The sequence below is a fragment of the Myotis yumanensis genome, unplaced genomic scaffold (assembly GCF_028538775.1).
Source record: "Myotis yumanensis isolate MYYU_CA2020_CCGP unplaced genomic scaffold, mMyoYum1.0.hap1 SCAF_3, whole genome shotgun sequence".
Lineage (NCBI taxonomy): Eukaryota > Metazoa > Chordata > Mammalia > Chiroptera > Vespertilionidae > Myotis > Myotis yumanensis.
In genome coordinates, this window is record NW_027223754.1 from 182,999,372 (window position 1) to 183,022,355 (window position 22,984).

The following is a 22,984-nucleotide window of genomic DNA, read 5'->3' on the forward strand; positions in this document are numbered from 1 at the left end:
GAATAACAGAATTAACGATGAAATAGCTTAATGAAAGAAGACCCCAAATTCATAAGGAAAAATGTTAATAGTTACCTTTGTACGTGGTTTTCCTAAACTTGAAGATCAAATATTTTTTTTAGGGGGCAAGTATGTTTGCTTTGGACTTGAGGTGAGGGTCTGATTTGACTGCTGTTTCTGCTCTTTAGCACTTCCTACTGTCAGGTTAATGGACAAGTGTTTAACAAGAATCTTCAAGCAAACCATATGTTCTGCTCTCATAGCCAGAATACAAGATATTAGAGCCTTTAGACTGCCAAGAAAGGGAAGTCAGGAGAAAATAGAAAGGAACAGCAGCCAGATTCCGAATGAGTTAGTTTAGTTTGAATCACAACCCACTATTTTAACCCCCACAGGAAAAGGCAGTCAGACCTGAATATAAAGGAATTCTAGTTCTACTTGTAGAAACCTGAAGAAAATGCTGATAGTTCAATAGGAAGTGCACAATCTGCCGTTTATTCTGTTACCTGATGATACCTTTGTTCTTGTGTCTTTTCTTTGTTTTCTGTGTATTGCAATATTTTCAAGATTTGCTGTCTAGTCTCATTACCAGAACTCTCCTTTACACCAATACCAAAAAAAATTGCTTCTATTTCTAATGAGTAAAGGTAAATTTTGGCAAGAAAGTTGTTGATTTATTGCAAAGTTTCAGGCATATCAGCTGACAGAAGTCCAAAGTCCCTTGTGTGTCATTTGTCTTCTTTATCAATTGTATTTATGTGTCAGTAAGTTTGTGTGGGTATGTGTGTGTAAGTGCCGCACACCTCCAGACAATTCCAGGTTTACAACTTAAAACCTGTCAGGTTCACTCTTTTCCTGTGCTTCTGAGTACATTGAGAGTTTTCATTAGAACTAGAATAGTTGGAATATTAGAATATTAAAATGTTTACTTGAATATAAACGCTACAATCCAAGAACAGGTGCCACAGTAGGAGGGCTGAATAAATTAAGTGGATGACTCCCATTAGGAAATAACATGTCTCCCAATTGGTCACATATAAGTAACCTCATGACTACTGTGCTCCTGTGGACATGTCCGTATAATTGGAGGCACCATTTCAGCTTGAAATAAATGAATCTTGTGTCAGAAATATGGGTTTTGGGGTACAGGACCTTAGAGACCAAGGTGTGAACTGCCCTCTGAACCCCACAGCTGTGCACATGCTGCCTTGTAAGTCATTGTCAAGAATAAGTAATGAAAACTTTTATTTGGCCCAATGAGTCTGCATTGCTCTTATCCACAGAATTAAGACCAACCCTTTTGCCATATTACTCAGTAAATTAACAAAAATGTCTGCTTATAGCAAAGATTCTGGGAGTTTCCAGAGCAGAAACACAACTAAAATGATACGAAGAGGGTTGAGACATGGGGAATGAATGAGAAGAGGCAAGCAGGATTTCCCGACACAGATGTGGGGCTTGCACTAACTCTATTCATGCACCCATCACCTTGATGGAGAAAACTTGTTAAGCCTTCTGTGGCTAATTTTCTCGTTGGCTTCTCTTCACTTCCAATTCTAACTTTCCAAAGCGATGCCACTTGAATTCGATGGACAGAACATCTCAAGGAGAAGGAAGGGGGGAAAGCAGAGGAAAAACACCTTTTGTTGAATTTGGGAAGACCCCTGAGCCTCATACAATTTTTTATTAAAACCTACTTATTTATTCATCTTTTAACACATGGCTTTCACTTCTTTTCTGGTCTTCTTAAGTAAGAGTTAAGATGATCACTCATTACTCCCTTTCTCTGAGTAAATAGTTTTCCCTATTGAAGATTTATTCCTTTTAAATTGGAAAAAGAAAAGAAAAGGTCAAAACACACTCAAATCAATAACGGACAAGAGTCAGAAAGAATAAAATAATTTGGCGGGAGAGAAAGTAGCTAGACTGTGACCACCCAGGTTGCTTTGGCAACAGAAGGGAGTGTTTTTCCTCTGGGTGCCAAGGGAAGTGGGCCGCAGTTGTGTGGAGTGTGTCACTACGTCCTAACCTTTGAATGCCGCTTACGTTCTTTTGTTCAGCACAGCGTTTTCTCTTCATCCCTCTGCACTAAACAGTTCCAGTTCTTTGGCATCCGTGTTTCCATTTGCAAAAATTGTGTAACTCTATCTAAAGGCTGTCTTTCCAAGGCTTTGTCTTGCTGTGTGGCGTTAGGATAAAAGAAAATTCATATCAGGAAGCCAAAAAAAAAAAAAGCCTTCAGAATCAACAGGCTAAAGTGAAAATAGTCTTCAGAGTGAGCTTGCACAAGAGTATATTTTGTGAAACAGCACAGAGCCTCTTCATGTTTTCCTAACTCCATGATACACAGGTGTGCCCTTATCTTGTAATTGGGAGACCCTGATATATTCTCCCACTCAATGGTATCATAGACTTCCACATGAAGGAAAGCTATTATGTGGCTATTCATTATTTACAAGTCTGTTTTATAGAAAATTAAAATTTTTACTATAACCTATATGTGGGTAGATGTCATGGAATGACTAGAAATCTGACAAGAGGACTCCCTTTTTAAAAAATGTGTTTTTATTGATTTCAAAGAGAAGAAGGGAAAGGGAAAGATAGAAACATCAATGAGGAGAGAGAAAATTTGACTGGCTACCTCCTGGACGTCCCCCACTGGGGATTGAGCCTGCACCCCAGTCAGGCATGCCGAACACGGGACCTCCTCTTCTGATTCATAGGTCAATGCTCAACCACTGAGCCATGCCAGTTGGGCAAGAGGCCTCACTTTTAACATGGGAATCAAAGTCTTCCCTTCTGGAAGAGAGTGTCAAATTCACAAACTCTATGGAAGTTGTGATTTATCACTACACAGATAAAATGTTCTGTGGTTTGGCCCTCATTGACAGTAGGTAATTCACATAGGTAGTAACTTCTATTTCCTAAATTGAATTTTTCATTCCATTGTACTGTTTTGACCAAAGGTGTGTTTTTCGTTGAATTGATTGGTTAGGATGAGTAAGGCCTTAGCAGTAGAATAAATGCTGCTAGTGATCCCTAAGTGTTTGCTCTCCTATTTGTGAGTTATTCAGACCATCTGCTTACCTTTTTTCAATTTATTGCCTTTAAGCCATTTTACTGTTGACATATTTTTGAAGAGAGAAAAGGAGGTATAATGATAGGGTCACTTGGTAATTCATTAAACTTGATAAGTTTAATGGTAAAGAAGTGGAAAATAGAAAGCTAACATAAGTTCTTGCATTGTCTATCAATTTCACACTTTTATACTCCTGTGCTATTTGAAGAGAGGTGATCGGAATTTAGTGATTTTGCTCTGAAATTTTTGGCTAAATATTGTATACAAAGAAGCTTCCTTTCTTATGCTGATCAAGGTATAATTCTTATCAAATGCCTATAAAAATCTCCATAAATGAAAATGTTTGGGCAGTGACAATAATCTAGAAATGGGCAGGAAAGTATCTAGTTGGTATAACTAAAATACAACACAAATAGCACTTTCTAAAAAAAAAAGATAAGGAATATTTTTTGATAAATAAAATAATTTTGTTATAGACACTAAGTTGCAGACTTAATAGCTTTTAATCTCTCATATCTAGGTCTTTCCTCTGAAAAAACTGCTATAAATGCATGTATTTCAAAAAGCTATGCCTATTGTTAAAGTGTCAAAAACATCTCTACACATTATCTTTATATGTACATTTGGGCATATTTTATTTACTGGACTAATAATTAAAACAATAATGTCTGATTATCATATTGAAACCTTTACAAGTAGTTTTGAAAACCTTAGCATGGGGAAGAGGCCAGACAGTATCCATTGACTAATCTATTGATCAGCCTTTTCCCTTTCCTTCCTTCATCTATTTTCACTTCTCTTGCTGAATCTATTGCCAGGATAAGGCTACCTACCTGTTTTCAGAAGTACCATTTTAATTCAATGGAAAATAGTTAAAATTATCATCTAATTGAATCTATGATTTAGTTATATATAATGGAAAAATCCAGGATATAAACATTCCATAGTAAACTAAATTTAACAGGGATAGAGAAAGCGATTGAGTGCATAATGTTTTTCATTTCCTTTATATTTATATTAGGCCTAGAGTCAATGATTATTTTGTTGTTTAGTATCTCAAATGTGGCCTTGTTCTATTTTAGTCCTATTCATATCTATTCTTTATAACAAGGAACACAGAGTTTCAAGAATTTTTTCCTCCACAATTGAAATAGTAAAAAATTAAGGATAATTTTGAACTAAATGATGCAGTTCATGGCTTAAAGTAAAAGTGCTTTTCACTTTAAGAAAGCAAAAACCCCCTAAAACTTATGCAGAGCAAAGCATTTTAGGAGACAATCATATTACAGTTCAAAATGGGGGATTGAAATATCATAACACTTTGTATTGGACTTCCCACCATATTAATGTTTTTACATGTTCAACTATTAAAGTCTGGAAAAGGGATTGGTGGAGAATTAAATAATTTATATAAGAGTCTTTAAAAATTCAGAAGTCGATTTAGAAGATTTTTGGCTCATATAAAATTTCAGTGAAAGATTTATGAAGGGATGAATTTCTTTGGGCATCTATTCTATAAAGAATTACTGACCCTTTACAATGTACTTAGCATTATTACTATTGCTGGAGATAATAGTGGTAAAAATAGCAGCTTAACTTCTGGGAAGCTATTTAACTTCTCTGAACCCATATCTGCATGGATATAATGAAAACATTGAATCACTCCCATTGCAGCCCAAATATTGTGAGTTGCAATTTTTTTGTAACTTAGGTAGCCCTCCTCTTAACATGACACATCAGAGTGATACATATTCTCTTGGTGATCACCTAAATTGATTGAGACCTTTGGTTTAAGAACTTGGAAAAATATTTTAACATTTTTTTCTTTCTTCTTTTTAGGATTATTTGGGAGCTTGCATTGTCCTCACTGCATCTATTGCATGCATTAGCATGTCTTCCAATTCTGGATTGGTGGGCTTAGGTCTTCTGTATGCACTTACGGTAGGTACAGATGAAAATCTCTCTTTTTGTTCAGTGTTTGAGATACTTTCCATATCCATTATCAACTCTTATTCATGGATATTAGAGGATAACATTGAAATTCACAAAAAGATGACATCTTGAAAATATTAGCGGATTTGGACCTAAACCAGAGTTTTAGGACAGCATGGATTTATTTCTGACATTGTGAACCAATTTTTAGAACCTTCTCAAACCCATCCCCAAGGCTCCTTGGGACCCCTGTCCTGAGTTGCTCAAAACCCATTTAGGGACACTAAAGTGAATGTGAATATAAATTAGGTAAATACAAACAGAAGTACATATCACTATCCACTGTGTATGGAAATCAGGACTTCACTAAACAGAGACATTTGAGGACCCTTGAAGAAGAACAGACACCTTCTTTGACAAGTTTATCCCATAACATCCTCTCTGGTCTCTGATATCCTGTAGCACTTATGAATTGTGCCACATGATGAACACTAACTGTCAAAGTCATTCTATTTCCAAACATCCAGTGATTGAAAAAATTGATAATTTATTTTAAATATGATAATTTTTTTGTCATCTAACATAGATAACCAACTATTTGAATTGGGTTGTGAGGAACTTGGCTGACCTGGAGGTCCAGATGGGGGCAGTGAAGAAAGTGAACAGTTTCTTGACTATGGAGTCTGAGAACTATGAAGGCACCATGGGTATTGTTTGAAATATTATTTTGATTCATTTAAATATGTATTCTATTCAAATATTGTGTATCAGACACATTGTTACTTTTGCTTTTGTTTCCCACTTCAGTGTCCAGAGAATTGCCTCTCAGCTTGACTTTGCTTGATTAGGCACTCCTGACATAATAAGACTTTTTTGGCCCAAAGTGTCTTGGATACAGTCAGAGTCCAATAGATAGTTTTTAGTAATATTTAAAGAGAATCATACAAATATTTTGACTTATATTAATTACCAACCCAAAGCATGCACTATCCTATTTTCTTTTTCAAGACCTTATTAACTGAGATGTCAAGAAACTGGATCTTAATATTCTGACTGAGATTCTTAGCTTTGCTGGAATTGTCAGGAAATAACCCTTCTTGAATGCAAATATCATGCTTAAAATGCATTTTTTGGCCCAAATCCTCAAATAGCTATCCAGGTCTTTAAGGTCAAAATCTAGATAACTTAGCCATATAGACCACTAGACCCTTCATTAGACAACCCTTGCTCACCCAGCTCAACTCATCTCTCATCATCCATCCATACACCTTTTACTCTGGTCATGCCAACAGGCTATGTTTTCTTTTAATATTTGTTCTCCTCTCTCTATATATATATTTAAAACACATTTCCCCATCATATCTCCTCTTGAAACCCTCCTGGATGGGATAGCATCCTCTGTGCTCCCATAACATCTTGGGTTGGCCTCCCTCATGGGTCTCTCCATGCAGTACTGTAGATGCTGAGTTACTTGGACACAGTGAGCACCTGGAGGCATGTCTTTCATCTCCGTATTTCCAACACCTTACACAACAACCCTCACATTTTAAGCACTCAAGTGTTTGATGAACAGTGGAGTGAACAAATGAATCAATTCACAGATGAATTATCTTGAATAGAATTGAATAATGGAATGCTGAAGAGACACAGTTGCTCCAAAGACAAACAAACAAAAAAACAACTGTTTTGAAAGTTCTTAATCCAGAAGCCTTTACTCTATATGTAATTTTAATTTTGAAAATCCACAAAATTTGGTTCAGTATTACTTTATTTTATTTTTTAAATTTATTCTTTATTGTTGAAAGTATTATAGATATCCCCTCATTGACTCCCTCCATTCAGTATTACTTCAAATTTAGAAAAAAATATTTTCATATGTATAAACGTATATGTCTCTCCCTCTCTGTCTCTCTTCCTCTCTCTTTCCCTCTCCCTCACCCTCTCTCTTCCTGTACCCCGCCCCCCCCCCCCCCCCCCAGATCCTTCTCAAGTCCCAGAGCATTGGCCACAGGAAGGGGAGATCAAGATTCATGATCTGTGTGTCAGATATGAAAATAATCTGAAACCTGTTCTTAAACATGTCAAAGCTTACATCAAACCTGGTCAAAAGGTATGGAATTCACTGACATTTGATTTACAAACCCTCTGATGGACACTCCGTTACTACCTAAGCTCTTTAGACATTCCAGCAAAGTATATTCTCACTTAGCTCACATAATATTATCTACACTTTACATGTCAAATTATCTACATTAAAAAAAGGAGAGTTAGGATCAGGATAAAATATATGTTCTCTCAGTCATGTCGCCATTCATTAGTCTTCCATGAGATCAGGAAAGTCAACAATAGGCGTGTTTTTCATGTTTTCTGCCTCTGGCTCATAGCCATATCAGACATCTCCTTGAGAACTTTTGAATTTGTACTAGCTCTAGTCCCACATGATTTGTTTTAGTTGTTTTAAAGAGAGCAAGTATGCAGAAAAAAATGGACTCATTGTACTTTTTGTTATAAAATCATCACTTATAAGAAAAAAATATTTATTAGACCAACATATAACTAATGCAAAAATTAAGCCACAAAGGAAAACAACACAATTACACAGAAATAAAAAAGAGTTGGAATGGAATTACTGAAGATTTGGTGAGGACTCCATGTTTTTATTTAAATAATGATCACTCATAAAGGAGAATAATAGTATTAATGTAAGTACTTCAGTAGAATTGCAGTTTCACTGTGGTATCTTGTCTGAGTTAAAAATACTTTTTCCCATTTTCTATTATTTGTCTGAGTTCTCTCTCTCTCTGAGTGACAGTTGCTTTTTTAGGTGGGCATATGTGGTCGCACTGGCAGTGGGAAGTCATCGTTATCCCTGGCTTTCTTCAGAATGGTTGATATATTTGATGGTGAGTTGCTAAATTTTTTTATTGGGTAGGTGATCCTTTCCCTGTAAAAAATGCAACATCAATTTACCTAATCCTACAGAAATAAAAACCAAACATTTATAAGGACTTTGTGCCCATGTTTTGAGGCATGTATTTCAGCTAAACAGTCCAGAAGTGAAGAAAAAATGTACAATTGGAAAAATAAAACTATTAGCTCCAAATTCAGTTCTAGATATAGTTGTTAAAAAATTCTAGTAAACTGACAAAATGAACACAAGTCTACCAATTTTGAATAGCAATAGACGGAGGTGGCATTTCAAGAGGAAGGGGGAGAGGGAAAGACTTTTGTTTCCCTCAGACTAAAAATAAATCTATTTCCATCAAAGGAAAAAATACAAGGAGATAAAGTAACCTGCATTTTTCATTTTGGTGCAAGACTTTTGTCATCGTCTTCTTCATAACGTTGTTTAATAATGTTGAACATGTTGTGAGGAGTCAATCTTTGCTATAAGGTGCCAAGCCCATGTTGACAATATCCAAAAATATTTATTCACCCACAAAATTATTTATAATATGATACACAGAAATAATTTAATCTTTACTTTAGAAAAAATATGTCACATTATTTAGTCTATCAAGTGGCCTATAAATAGGCCAGCACATAAACCATCTTGAATAAAAGGGGATCCAGCAATGCGTTCTACTATCACCTCCAGGGTGAGCTTACTATTATTATCTGAAATGATTATGATAATGATGATAGTACTTCACATTTTTATTGTACTTGACAGTTTATATTAGTTCATTTAATCTACACAACAGCTCTATGAGATAAAGAGGTCAGTTTATGAACACAAAGTTGAGCTGTAGTAATTGCTATCTATTTGGGGTTTAAATTCAGAAACAAGTTAGGTATCTGCCACTGGGTTAGCAGTTTGCTCTTTCCATGGCTAGTAATAATACACAGATACTTTAAAGATTTTCTGTTGGGATTTTCAATGTAAGTCAATTATATGATCCGAAGATGATTGACACTTTTTATTAAAAAACTATGGTTATGACTGAATGTATTAGATTATGAAACATCATTTCAGGCCTATATGGACTATCAATGACTTATTCTCTTTTAAATATCATTAGACTATAGGATTTTAATAGATAATATTTCTGAAGGAAAGTTTAAGCTAACCACGTTTCCTGCTCTTTAATCTAAAGCCAACTGGAAAAGGGACTCTAGTTGCCATGCTTCATGAGAGGCACGTGCCTCTCATAGGTTCATATTGTTTTTGTGCAAAGTGGCATGATAAGATAAATTTATCAATTTTGAGGAAAGGACAGCATGATTGCACAAGTCTCTATAAGTCTATGTACGCTATGGAGATATTCATTAAAATGTGATATCTATGTCATAGATTTTAACTTTTTATTTGTAATACACTGAACTGTCCAGTCAATATACAGGAGTAAAAAAAGACAGGTAAAAATCCCTGTCTTCAAAGAGCTTATATTCTAGTTGGGAGAGGAAGACACTAAAAAAGATCAATAAATGTATATAGAATGTCCTATGAAAGAAAATAAAGCAGGGAACCAGGATAAAGGAATTTTAGGAATTTCAACCCTGAACCAGGAAAGTACTTTCAATTTTTAAAGCTAATAAATATTATTTTCCTTGTGGTTTCAATAAATGTGTGTCATTTTTGTTTCCTTTAACAGGAAAGATTGTCATTGATGGGATAGACATTTCAAAACTACCACTGCATACACTACGTTCTAGACTTTCAATCATTCTGCAAGATCCAATACTATTTAGTGGTTCTATTAGGTAGGTTACATATTCAACAGAAAACTGTGTGCCTCAGGATTTACCCTTTGGCTCATAGGAGAGTTTTTCTTAGAATTATTTTTCAGGTAGGTATGAAATGATATTATCAATATACTATAATCAAATATCTGTCCAACAATTTGGGTTAGAGAACCCTAGAGTTGTTAAATTAGTCTATAGAAGCCAATCTTTTGTGTCTCTAGTTCTCTTTCTATTTGCTTATATAAATGTCACTTTTTCTTCTGGACTTGGAGGCAGTGATTCTTGGCAGACAAGTCTTAGGTCTTCCACCCTACAGATAACCTGCCTATCTCTTGTGTGTCTGACTGGACCTTAGCAGATATTCAGTTTGGTTAGTACCTTGATTCCCATCCCTGACCCCTCATCCCTCACAATTTTTCTTTCAGCCAAAATTGCTTTTAAGAAGCTGCTACAATATTCTTTATTCCTGGTTTGTGTTTTCCCTCCCAGAGGCATGGGGGGCGGGGAGATGTATGTATCTATCTACTAGCTGCTAAGCACTTTAAATATGTTGTCTCATTAAATCCTCAAAATATTGTTCCAATATAGACAGTGTGGGGCAAAAGTAGGTTTACAACTATGAGTACAAGAAACACAGAGTTTGTTCTTGTATTATTATTTATTAATTATCATATTATTTTCCATACGAACAACTATAAATCTACTTTTGCCCCACCCTGTATATGATCAGCCCTATTTCACAGATGAGTATTTTGGACCTGAGAAGCTGTAACTTCCCCAAGTTTATGCACTTACTAGTAAATGGTAGAACTGTGATTCCAAACAAAGTTAGTCTGACTCCAAAGTTTGCCATGGCATCATCCACAAGATTATGTCTCTCATTTCATCTATCCTATGTTCTCTCTTGCTTTCCTTCTCCATTTATTTAATTACAAAGAAGTAACTTGCCACTTCCTTTTGCTAACTACTCCTTGTCTTGAAGAGAAAATGTATGTAAGATTGCTCAATATTCATCTGTAACATTAGTTTAATTTAAAGTTCTGGATGTATCAATGTATTTAGCAATACCATAGTAAATTTATATCTCTGAATATATTTATTCTCAGTAAATATACTACTACTCTTGTGCTTGGTACATCACAATGAGTTGAGAAAGCTAATAGCTTTATATGCTCCCCATAGATTTGTGTATTTAGCATAATTTCTGTAGGACTGTTTTGCTAGACACTGTTCAGGTTACATGAAACATAATATGAAAGTGGATGAATTCAAATAATGAGTTTTATTATATCATAGATACATATATATATAAACTTACTAATTATATCATCAAAAGTCATTTGTCATAACATTAAGGTCATTCATTCATTTATTAAATATAAGTTGAATGCCTGCTCTATACTAAGCACTGTTGTATATACTGTGAATACAGCTGCAGCCAAAACAAATAGAACTTACATTTTAAGGTAACAACAGCAATACACAAACATATACAAGTGTTTATTTTTATTTATTGACTGATTAACTGATTTTTCTCCCTACAGATTTAATTTAGATCCAGAATGCAAATGTACAGATGACAGACTCTGGGAAGCTCTGGAAATTGCACAGTTGAAGAATATGGTCAAATCTCTACCAGGAGGTCTAGGTAAATTTTCTAAATTATACATTTATATTTTAAAATATGCAATTAATACTACATACCTCTATCTACTATTTATGCTAGAAATTACATAATTCTAGTGTTAATCTCCTTATATTTAAAATAATCTTCTAAAGGTCATTAGAACACTTCAAAATCTAATGATTTTTTCATGGTGGCACGAGAAGATGAACCTTGTAACATTCTGTTCCATGTGAACACTCCATAGTATTATAATTAATACATTTATTGCCTTTTCACCACTGGTGGGCACAGGCCACTTCAATAAGAATATTTCCTTGTGGTCATTCTGTTCACATGATCTACCAAATCACTTACCCTCAGCAAATGGATAAGAGGACTGAAGACACTGTTATGTTGAAAGAGTGCTTGGTATCATTTAGGAGCAGGAATTTCTCCACATTGGCTGCCATTTTCTTTGCTGCCAAGAGGGCATATTCCTTTTGTTTATATAGCATATTTTTTAAAGACACTATTTTCTATTACATTGTTGCAATATCAGTTTTAGCCACTTGTGAAAAGGATGAAACATGTACTCAATCACTTATGTAAATTTGGCCCCAGAGGTAGTACAATTCTGGCAAATCACTGACGACAAAACAAAACAACAGTGTGGATAATGGAAGAACAACATGATTAATAGAACAATGGAGAGTTCACAACATAGTATTTAATTCATAAATATAAACATCTATAATTTTGGACTTGTACTTTCTTAAAATCTGAACTCATTTAAGAAAGAAATTGGAAAGTTAATGGTTGATATTCTAATTTTAATACATAATATGTAGTTGCCAAATTGATTGTGTAGTTTTGGCATTGCATTTTAATGAAATCAACCTACAACATAAAGCTATATTTATTGGTAGTCCATTTGGGAAGGAGGACCTAGTAAAAAAAAAAAATACCTTTTTATGATTCTATGTCCCAAGGAGAAGGGATCCTGCAAAAAAAATTGAGACAGCATGTCTTTAAGGATATTTTGTTGACCTTGCCAGTGCCAGACAGTGGTAGTAATTCCACAGGTCTGGATGAAGTTTCCCATAATAATCTTTGATGTCTCCTCTGGAGAGCCCAGAAAGGCTACTTGAGAAATTGATAATGCTTTATAGACACTTCTCCCTTGGTATTTAGAGACCAGCCTCTTCACCATTTATAGTCAGAAAGACAAGCAATTACATTTTTATTATAGTTTTCTTCACCAATATGAAAGCTGTAGAGTGTTTGGGGGTTATGGTACAGCGTAAGCAATGGTATTTTATTTACACTATTTTATTTACACTATTACATTGATTGAATAAAGAATACATCAAATGCTTGATAAATATCAGGTTCAGGCCAACTCTGGTGAAGGGCATTCATTATCTCCAGCTTCCTCTTTGTTTGTTATGTAAATTAAATTTTGGAGAATAAATATATAGTCTACAAGCATGAGAAATTAAAAGAATTTGATGCAACAAGAATATATCAATGGAAATTGACCCCCCCCCCCCCACACACACACACATACACAACTCACTCTACTAAAAAAATGTTTGAATTGCAATAACAGGGATACTTTGGAAAAAGAATTTATTATAAACTTACAACAGTACATTTTATGAAATGTGGATGGTAAAAATAATGAGTCTATAACATTCATCTATCCATGCAACAGTGTTTTATTCAGCTACCATGTCAGGTACCATGGTAACTGCTGGGGATATATTGATGAACAAAAGCAAACCCAGACTTATGCATTTGAAGCTTACCATTTAATTGGATGGTATAATGGAACTTAAATGGATATGGAGTTGAGAATATTCTTGTCAAGGTCTACTACAATTAAGCTATGTGATCTCAGGCAAGCCACTGCAACTCTCTGGGCCTTAAATAATTATATTAAACTAGAGGCCCAGTGCATGAAATTTGTGCACAAGTAAGGTCCCTAGGCCTGGCTGGCGATAAAGGCTGATCAGGTTCCCCGCCTCCCCGCCTCCCTGCCTCCTCCTTCCCGGCTCCCCGCTTCCTCCTTCCCTCGCTCCCTCAGTGCTCTGCCACCACTGGTCGCCCGCCATGTTCCGCGCATGTCATAGCGAGTGATAGAACTCCTGTTCTCCTGATCGAACTCCCGAGGGCACACTTTGCATATTAACTTCTTATATATATAATCTTACATTATTATATTGTATAATTAAATAATCTCCAAGGTTTTCCATTCTTCAAAATGTTTAACAGTATTTTATATCCTACTATGTGAAGGTAACATCACCTATTGACAAAAATAGGGTAGCCCAGGGTTATATTCGTTTTTCCAATGTAAAATTTCTCTTCACTTTTCACAAATGAAATCCTTGCAGTGGTACAAAGTAAAATCCAGCTTGCTGTTATAGGATATAACCTGTTTCACTACCTTACCCAAGGAATATGATAGTAGCATTTCTTCAATTAAATCCTTGCTTGTTCCTCTGATTTAGATGCAATTGTCACTGAAGGTGGGGAGAATTTTAGTGTTGGACAAAGGCAGCTGTTTTGCCTTGCTAGAGCCTTTGTCCGTAAGAGCAGCATTCTCATCATGGATGAAGCAACAGCTTCCATCGACATGGCCACAGTGAGTGCACTATCTAAGCTTTTTAAATTGATGACTTGAAGAAAGGCACGTGAAAATTACAATTTTCTCCTGATTGGGTTCTGAATCCTCAGTCCTATTATTTTGAGTGTCATTTCATTTATCTGCTTGACCAAATGATAAAAGCACATGGAGAATTATAATAGGGGACACAGATGCTAATTTTAAGGGTGTTCCTATTGCCAATAAACACAAAATCAATTTGCCATTACTTTTTGTTAAATTCTCAAAATAGTAAAATTCTAGGTCTCAGTAGATGAGCATACTGTACTATATTCAAGTATTATGATGGAAGTTCAAAGATGAAATATACAAATCTCTAGTTAATATAATCTATTAATGACCAAAGCCAATCATTAATTTCTTAAAGTAATTTGAAGAAAGATTCACTAGAATTAATAAGGGCTATAATTGATAATGATCTTCTCAATGTGTTTATACTAACAATGTGACTTTAGAAAGAAGTTATTTTAAAATGTCAATTATATACAAAAAAAGATCTTTCTAGAAGGCTGTGATTAAGTGGAAAAAATCCACATTAAATCACAAACTGAATGATCTAGCAATCAATGTTTTTATAAAAATTAACTTAATATTAAAAGTTTGGCATCATAAAGAACAAAAATAAAAAACATCCACAGCCTCATGTTATTTTCTTGCTTAGATTGGGTAAAATTACCCTGAAAAGTGAAACAGGATTAGGAGCCAATTATCTATGGAGATGCTAATTTGACATCATTTCTTTCTATTAAGTAAGATTAATCAATTAAAGTAGCTACACAAAGTTACAGTATATTTTCTCAAAGTTAACATAATTTAAAGCAATAAAGTAGTTTCTAATCAAGCCATTTCACTAAGTAAGCATAATTACATCAAAATTAGTATTAATTACTAAGGTTTTACAATATTGAGATTATTAACAGGATAATATTGCCTCAATAGAGATGAGAGAAACAGAGAGAGAATGTGAATGAGAATAAGCTGGCAATAAAGATTGTAAGATGGAACTTCTTCACATTAAGACTAAGTTAGGTAATCAAGCTTACCTCTAGGTGACAGGTAGAATTTTTAACCAAAACATCGTTTAATATATAAAAATAAAAGCAGTTTGGGGTGGAAATAAAAATGTTCCCTTCCTGGAATATTCCTTTATGGAACAAATTTCAAATTTGGAGCATGTGTTTTATTTTTCCTTTTTCTGACCCAAAGGGTAACACCTTTCTAAGGTTTTATTAATTTTGAATACAAACTATTTTTAAAAGCAAACATTTTAAATAGGTTTTTAGAGAGAGAAAAGGAGGGAGAAAAAAAACATCAATGTGAGAGAAAAACATTGATTGACTGCCTCCTGAATGCCCCCTTCCAGGGACTGAGCCCTTAATCCAAGCAAGCGCTCTAACCCAAAATCCAACTAGCTTCCCTCTGTGCACAGGACAACATCCAACCATGTAGGCCGGGGATTGAACACATGCTACTTGTGGTGTAGCTCAAGTGAGCATTTCCATGCTCAATTGCTTTCATTTTCCTCTTTCAGTTCCTTGGTCATAAACCTATCAGTCATTCTCATTGATCGGATGAGTTTTATTTGCATTTTGAAGACACTGGCATGAACTTGCTCTCGGGGACTGCTCCCTGTTACATCTTCTGCAACAGACTTAGGAGTGGGAGTTCCCAGAGAGTTTGTGCTTTGTGGAAGCATTGTTCTTGGGGACCACATATCATAGTGAGAGGAAGTAGTCCAGAAAAAAATTCAGAATTAATTTGTTTATTTTTTGGCAGGAAAACATTTTACAGAAAGTGGTAATGACAGCTTTTGCAGACCGCACCGTTGTTACAATAGCTGTAAGTACGGGAGATGGAGTGGATTTATTCCTCTTTGGTTTTCATTCCAGGATTCAATAATCTTTATTTTTCAGCAATTAAAATATGCTTATATTGAATTATGTATTTCTCTGCTAATGTTTCTGTATCTTTACAAAAAAAAAAAAGGAAACAGACAACCTGCTATGCTCTGAAAACCTTTGCATTGTTATTTCTAGCTTGTCTGATATACCCACCACCCCTAAGTTACAATGCCAGAGCATCCCAAATCTAGGTTCCAGCAGGTCATGGCCTATCTTTTTTCACTAGATACAGTGGTAGTTCATATGGAATAATTCTCTTTTCCACAATTTGATGGTCTGATGAGCAGTTTCAGAAGCAAAATTCTTAAATTTGACTGCCAGTTCTGCTACTATTTACACCTTATTTCTATGTCTCTATTCTTAACTGTTGTGTTTTTGTTTTTGTTTTTAAAGAAGGCCATAAGATACCTCACAGCTGAGACAATATTTTCTCTGAGCACCAACCAAATTGAAGAATTGCTAAGCTCTTTATAATCCATGTTATAACTTCCTCACAATAGACCATGGTTTTCTCTCTTCTCTGCAGATGGGTGGATCCTTGCTTATATTTAGGCTTCATGTTTAACACAAACTATTTTGTAAATGAATCAATCACCTGGACGTTTTCTCTCTCGCTGATTCTCTTTCTTCTTTCCACTTTTCTTTCTCTCCAGCATCGTGTATCTTCTATTTTGGACGCAGGCCTTGTCTTAGTCTTTTCTGAGGGTATTTTAGTGGAGTGTGGGAAGGTTCCGGAATTGCTTGCCAACAAGAATGGCCTCTTTTCCACTTTGGTGCTGACCAACAAGTAGACCATCACGAGCTACTGCCAAGTATCCCATTCTCTGGTAGCTATCCTAACAGCATCTCCTCAGTCAGGCAAGGCTAACCCAGTGATTCCAAGGGGAGAGATGTGGTGAGGGAACTCACTACAGGGTACTATCACAGTAATCAGCCCAACCAGGTCCTTCAGTTATGTTCAGTTTCAATGAGGTACATGTATATGTATTGAAATGTGAACATGCAAGAGAGTGTCTACAAAAACTCCGAGAACCATACTTACCTCTGTCTTAAGGACCCGTTTCCCTATTCCTTGAGGGATGTTCTGTAAGTGTCCTTAAAAATACCATGCATGTTCCTGAAGATGCATTAATTTAAATAATTACTTAAGTTTAACGGCTGATCTATGCATGGAGTGCCTGCTTAGGCTGCCCTCTTTGTGAATGCTGCATGGGAGAAAGAGCGCCCTTGGAAGCATGGCATTTTCAAGGTGGCAGGAAAGAACTCCCTGTCAGGGCCCATCTTCTTCAAACAAGGCCTCAGTAAAAAAAAAAAAAAAAACACATTTTCTCTCACTTCCCCAGTAAATTCAAGGTTCCCCCTGCTCTGAAGAAGAAGTTGCCTGGTTAATTCATTCACACTAAGGTGTGAACAATTCAATGGTGAGAGAATTGGCTAACTTGAAAAGATTCCATAATATTTTCAATAATTTTCTCAGTGGAGCAATAAGGAGAAAGAACTTTCTGTTCTCTCTAAATGGGCAGGTAAACAGGGAAAAACAGACTCTTGCCTACTCAAAAGGGGAGTTTTCTCTATTTGGCATGAAGCATGGTATTGTTAGATGGTTCCTTTTAATCTACACCAGGAAGATTACTTGAGCATCATTTGTATTTTCCACCAAAAAAAAAAATGTTCTTACTTCATTTCTGATCTGCATTCACTGAATTCTTTTTATGTGCTTATATATCTTTCACTCATTCTTCATTTCAAGACCGCTAGTGTGGAGGTGGCTACCAGGATTCTTAGAGTTCTCCCACTGGACACTCAGAAAACTATGGGGAGAACAAATTTCTGTGGGACCGACTCCTCTTCACAGACTCATAGGAGACAGAGCATGACCCACTTGTGGGGGACCCCTTGTAGAATGATCCTCAGCTCTATTACAAGTAACTATTTTTCCTCCCCTGCTAAAAATTGTTCTGTTAATTTTGTTATCTGCCAATGAAAATTATGAATAGCTTAAGATAACTTTCTCTGGCATTTATAAAGAAGCCCTCATGCACCAAAAGAGTGCATGGCATTATTTATGAAAGTGACTCATTCTTCACTCTTAATTAGATTAATTTCTGTGGAGCATTTTGAAAATTTCAATGCTATTGCTTTGGACACCACACTTTGTCAAGCAAACAATTATTTGGATTAATAGAATAAAAACCAGATATATTTATTTTCATTGGCCAAGTTTTTTAATGTTTTCATTAGAAAAATAAACATTATTTTAGAATATCAAGGCAATGTTTATAATATTCTATTTATGGATGTAGAAGTCAAACTCTAAAAAAAAAAAAAGAAGAAGAAGAAGAAGAAGAAACAGCCAAATTCTTTCCTTAACATCTGTAATATGGTTATTGAAGAACTAAATTTTTTTGGAGGGAAAATGGACAGCATATATTAAACAGTATTAAGTGTATTTTTTTCTAAATGTGTGAGTATGAAAATGTCTCTGTTCCTTCACAAAGATAAATAAACATTATCTTCCAATTAGTGATATTCCCTAAGTTATATCATTAGCTACCAATATTCAGTGAATGATAGGTTTGTCTATGGATGTTGAAAATAGTGATGCATGTTCTAAGCCATCTTTATCACACTCCATATACGTGTTTCCTTTCCCCTCTAGCTGTGAGTCCCCTAGCTTTTCTGAACGTATGAACCTTGAGACTCCCCCATCTAAGTGGTCCAGGGCAGAAGATAGGCCTTTGCCCCTGGAGACGGCTTTAGGTTGGACTTTGGATTGTTAGGAGAAGGCACTTTGGAAGCCCATGTAGCAGCTAAACAGATGGTATTTCTAGGTTTAGCATTACCATCAGCATGCTGATGTTTCCTGCATGATCCAGGTCCAACATGGTAGCACCTAGCCACATGTGGCTATTGAGCTTCTGAAATATGAGTATTTCAAATTGAGAGTTGTTATAAGTATGAAATATTCACTGGATTTCAAAAACAGTACTAACAGAAGAATGTAAGATACCTCATTAATAATTTTCATATTGGTTACATGTTAAAATAATATTTTGACTATATTGGGTTCAAGTATATAATTAAAGTATATTTTACCTATTTATCTGTGCCTTTAAAATGTGGATCCAAGAAATTTAAAATTACGTGGGTCTCACATTTGTAGCCCACATTATATTTCTATTGGATAGCACTTATTAAGCAAAAATAGTGGAAAGGCTTACTGCAGAGATTTTTCCCTTGTAAATCCTAAAAATAAAAAATAGCAGTTGCTGATATTTATTTTTTTCTTGTATGTGTCAGACACAGTGCTGAATTTTTTTTCATGGATTATCTCATTTGGTCCTCACCACCATTCTCTGAGTCAGGTACTATTATTCATTTCATAGATAGGAAACTTGAGACATACAAAAATCAAGTTTGTTACTCAAGATTGTGCAACTAACAGGTGGTGAAACCAAAATATAAGCCAACTCTACCTTCAGAGCCTGTGCTCTTAACCATATGCTAACAATGGCAGGTGAACAGTCCACCAGATACTCCCTAGGAAGCAGTTTGGTGGCCGGTTGGAAATATCTCACACTTTGAAATTAAACCCGGTTTTGATGCTGGTTCTGCTGCTAACATCTATGTGATCGCCTGATTTTGCTTTATCTCTATGAACTCCAATGGTCTGCCCTAAAAAGTAAAGAGCAATAACACCCATACTTGAGGAATGTTCTGATGATTAACAAGTATGTGTGTGGAGCACTGAATGTGTAATATATGCTCAATAAGTGGTAGCTTTTATTATTATTAATTACTAACACGTAAGCTTCTCGCCAAAGGGTGCCATGTGGAAAGACAGAACAAGTGATGGCAGTGATCTCAAAAGACTAAGAGATGGCATGTCTGAAATCCTGAATAATCCATTCTAATACTGCTTGCCAGAATGGACTTCTCCTTATTGTCTTCCCAGAATTGACCACCTTCCAGAGTTCTTCCGATTGTGTCTTAGCCCACAGAATTAGTTGATTCCACACAAGAGATAATTTTGGTCTAAGCTATAACTCAATTGGTTCATGATGGCTCTTCTTATTTAATTATTTGACAAAACACTTATTAGCCTACTTATAGAAACTATCCTTCCATGAAAATGGGTGGAACTACTATATTAGCTGCAATCAATTTAATGCATCCCATACAAGACACAGCCATACTGGCCAGTATTTTAACAATTCACCCCAAGGTAAATAAATGTCCCTGAATAATTGGTGAAATATTCATATACATTGCTGCCACTTGTGCCCAAAAATTTGTAACCAATACCTGTATTCTTTTCACTCATAGCATCGGGTTCACACTATTCTGACGGCAGACCTAGTCATTGTGATGAAGCGAGGAAATATTTTAGAGTATGACACTCCAGAAAGCCTCTTGGCTCGGGAAGATGGAGTATTTGCTTCTTTTGTTCGTGCAGACATGTGAAGGGATGTCATAAAACGCTAACACTTATTTAGAATAACGTGGTCATAACCTACTCGATGGATCATCAGCTTGGCCTTTGCAAAATGTTATCATAAACTTTTACACATTTTTATAAAACTTACTTTGTTATGTTATAGAACTTTGTAACTAGTAACAATGTCACTTTACCAATGAATATTGTATTTCCTCTCGTGACTTTTTCCTAGTTTTTGTTTTTACTGCCTAATATGTTCATTACTGATGTTTTCTAATGATTAAGCCACTTTACCTTTAAAGTTGTATAAAAACATGTAAGCTGTTTTAAGTGTTAAAATATCTCTCAGGCGTAAAAGTTACAATGAGTATTCAGTATTATTTTACTCTTTTTGTAAGACTATATATTCCTTTTTGTTGATGTCTCCAGATGTTACTGGAAGAGAATAAAAGGACAAGTTTTCTAAACAGCTAGAAAATGAAACATTCAAATTCATTGTCTACTGTGTGAGAATATTTTCTGTATTCATTAACATTAGAAATACTGGTGTTTCCTTTAGCAGTCTTTTTTGTTTCTTTATCTAAATTGATTCCTGTCACCAAGAAATTATCACATTTATAGAAACTCCGTAAAACCAAAGCCTCCACTAGGAAGCTCATGAAAGGAGTTTGAATATTTGAAAAATTATACTCAAGTTGCCATGTTTCTCTGTCTAGTAAGGAGAGCATTAGTAAGATATCAGGCATCGTGTGCCTTTTTCAGACTGAAGTTCAGAATAATTAGGTCCAATCCTTCAGTGGCAGGCCAGCTAAAGCTTTCTATGGTTCAGTTCATCATTAGACGTGGTTATGATCCTGAGCCCTAAACTTTCACATTATTCAAGATTCAGGAAAATACATAGGCCTTAGTTGAACAGGAGATAAACATGCTTCAGTCCAGTGATGGCACACATGTATCTATTTGCTCCTGCTGTAATTTAATGTGCATGTAGAAAGTATATCAAAAATGTTTTCTCATTTTAATGTGCATGTCAAAAGTGCATTAAAAATTGATGGGCTATTGATCTTATGTTGTCTTAAATGTAAATTAATAAATTCTAAAATACTAAAAGTCACCTTCACTATCATGCTAGCAGCCAACGCTTTCTACTACAGTTCTGTGCCCATCTAGTATATCCTTGATTGTCATATGAAGATCTCATGCATTGTACAATGAGAATTATGATTGAAGAATTATGATTGATTGAAAAAGAGAGCTTATGCTCCCTTCCCTTAGTTCTTGTGTTCAGTATATTATACCGTGTATCCACTCCTGGAAAATCTGTAATACTTGTCTATCCAGAATAAGTGGGCATTTACCTGAATATAGAGGCCTGATGTTTATCTAAAATAAGTTCCACAGGATGGACAAAAGTGTTCTTTGATATTTAGCTTAAATTGTCACCATTTTTGATATATATATAAACTTAATTTGGAGAAAAATCCTCTTATTGTTTCCAGAAAGGTAAGCAGAACAGAATCAGTAACTATTAATTTGATCTTGAAAATACTTTCTAAGATTTCCACCAATCTCTTCAAAGTATTTCTGGTGTGCAATGTTTTACAAGGCTGAATTTACATTATGCTTATTATACTTCATTTTCACAGAGAAATGGGGATGTAGCCATAGAAATAATCCCTCATACTATTTGTAAATTATACTGCATACAAGTAACGTCAGCAGACGCATATCTAATTACACAAAACTGAGAAACATATTTTCCATTCTTTCATCATAGTAGTAGCTGGTCCCCTTATAAGTGTTAATCACCTAAACTGTCTAAGTATTTGTTTACAAGACTAAATTGAATGAATAAAGTCAGGGATGATTTTTTAAATTGTTTAATCATTTACTATGCTATATGTATGTATGATCAATTGAATATAGAAATTACTCATGTTGAAATAACTTTTTACTAAGCAGGTTTATATCTATAAAAGGCCAGCATTAACCAAATCAAATTTTATAATTTGTAATTCCTTAATATTTATTAAAAGCAATAAATGCACAAAACTTTGTATGAAAATAACAAGGCTACTGATATCATTGAGAGAGAAGGATTCTCTGAAAGGACTGTATGTCCTCTATTTTTATGCTACTACTTATGACCCATTTAAAAGTTAATTTAGGTCTAGATTAGATACCAGAAGACCCTTCTAAGTAATTCATACTTGAGATCTGGGACCATGTCTCATTTGTCTTTGTGTCCTTGGCATGTAACACAAGTACCTAGCCCCAGAAGACTCTAATAGCCATAGTTAATTATCCATTGATTATTTTCACAACTAGTCATTTACCTAGAACTATGGGTTATTCTCTTCACTTTCTATATTGTGTTTATCCTACTGTGAAAAATATATTGGCTTGATATTATATAATAAATTACTCTTTTGTTTGCTTGATTAAAGAGGATGATTATTCTCTCACTTATGATACCATTGGCTATCAACCAGGACTGATCAATAGCTATAAGTCAGCAGCCATTGCTGAGACACTACCTACCCTGCTTTGACAGTTTTGTTTCACATTTGCCACAGTCATGCGCATCAATCATTTTATATATAGGCTTCATGGAAATTTCCATTAAGTGGAACAGCTATATCAATAAATTTTATTACAGCTCCAATTAAATAGC

The 22,984-nt window shown here is 35.0% G+C and overlaps 1 protein-coding gene across 6 annotated transcripts in view; it reads left to right on the forward strand.

Annotated features, from left to right (window-relative positions):
- Positions 1–22,775, forward strand: part of ABCC9 (ATP binding cassette subfamily C member 9) — a 124,056-nt gene extending 101,281 nt beyond the window's left edge. For 4 of the 6 annotated variants that reach the window (XM_070410582.1, XM_070410586.1, XM_070410585.1 and 1 more), the window contains 9 exons: positions 4,919–5,020; positions 5,598–5,718; positions 6,991–7,121; positions 7,836–7,914; positions 9,607–9,715; positions 11,242–11,345; positions 13,817–13,950; positions 15,748–15,810; positions 20,199–22,775. In XM_070410582.1, coding sequence (XP_070266683.1) covers positions 4,919–5,020; positions 5,598–5,718; positions 6,991–7,121; positions 7,836–7,914; positions 9,607–9,715; positions 11,242–11,345; positions 13,817–13,950; positions 15,748–15,810; positions 20,199–20,336 — 981 coding nt within the window. In that variant the 3' untranslated portion in view covers positions 20,337–22,775. Of the gene's footprint in view, positions 1–4,918; positions 5,021–5,597; positions 5,719–6,990; positions 7,122–7,835; positions 7,915–9,606; positions 9,716–11,241; positions 11,346–13,816; positions 13,951–15,747; positions 15,811–16,525; positions 16,700–20,198 lie in introns of all 6 variants that reach the window. The other 2 variants (XM_070410584.1, XM_070410588.1) reach the window with 1 other exon arrangement.
- The last annotated feature ends 209 nt before the right edge of the window (positions 22,776–22,984 follow it).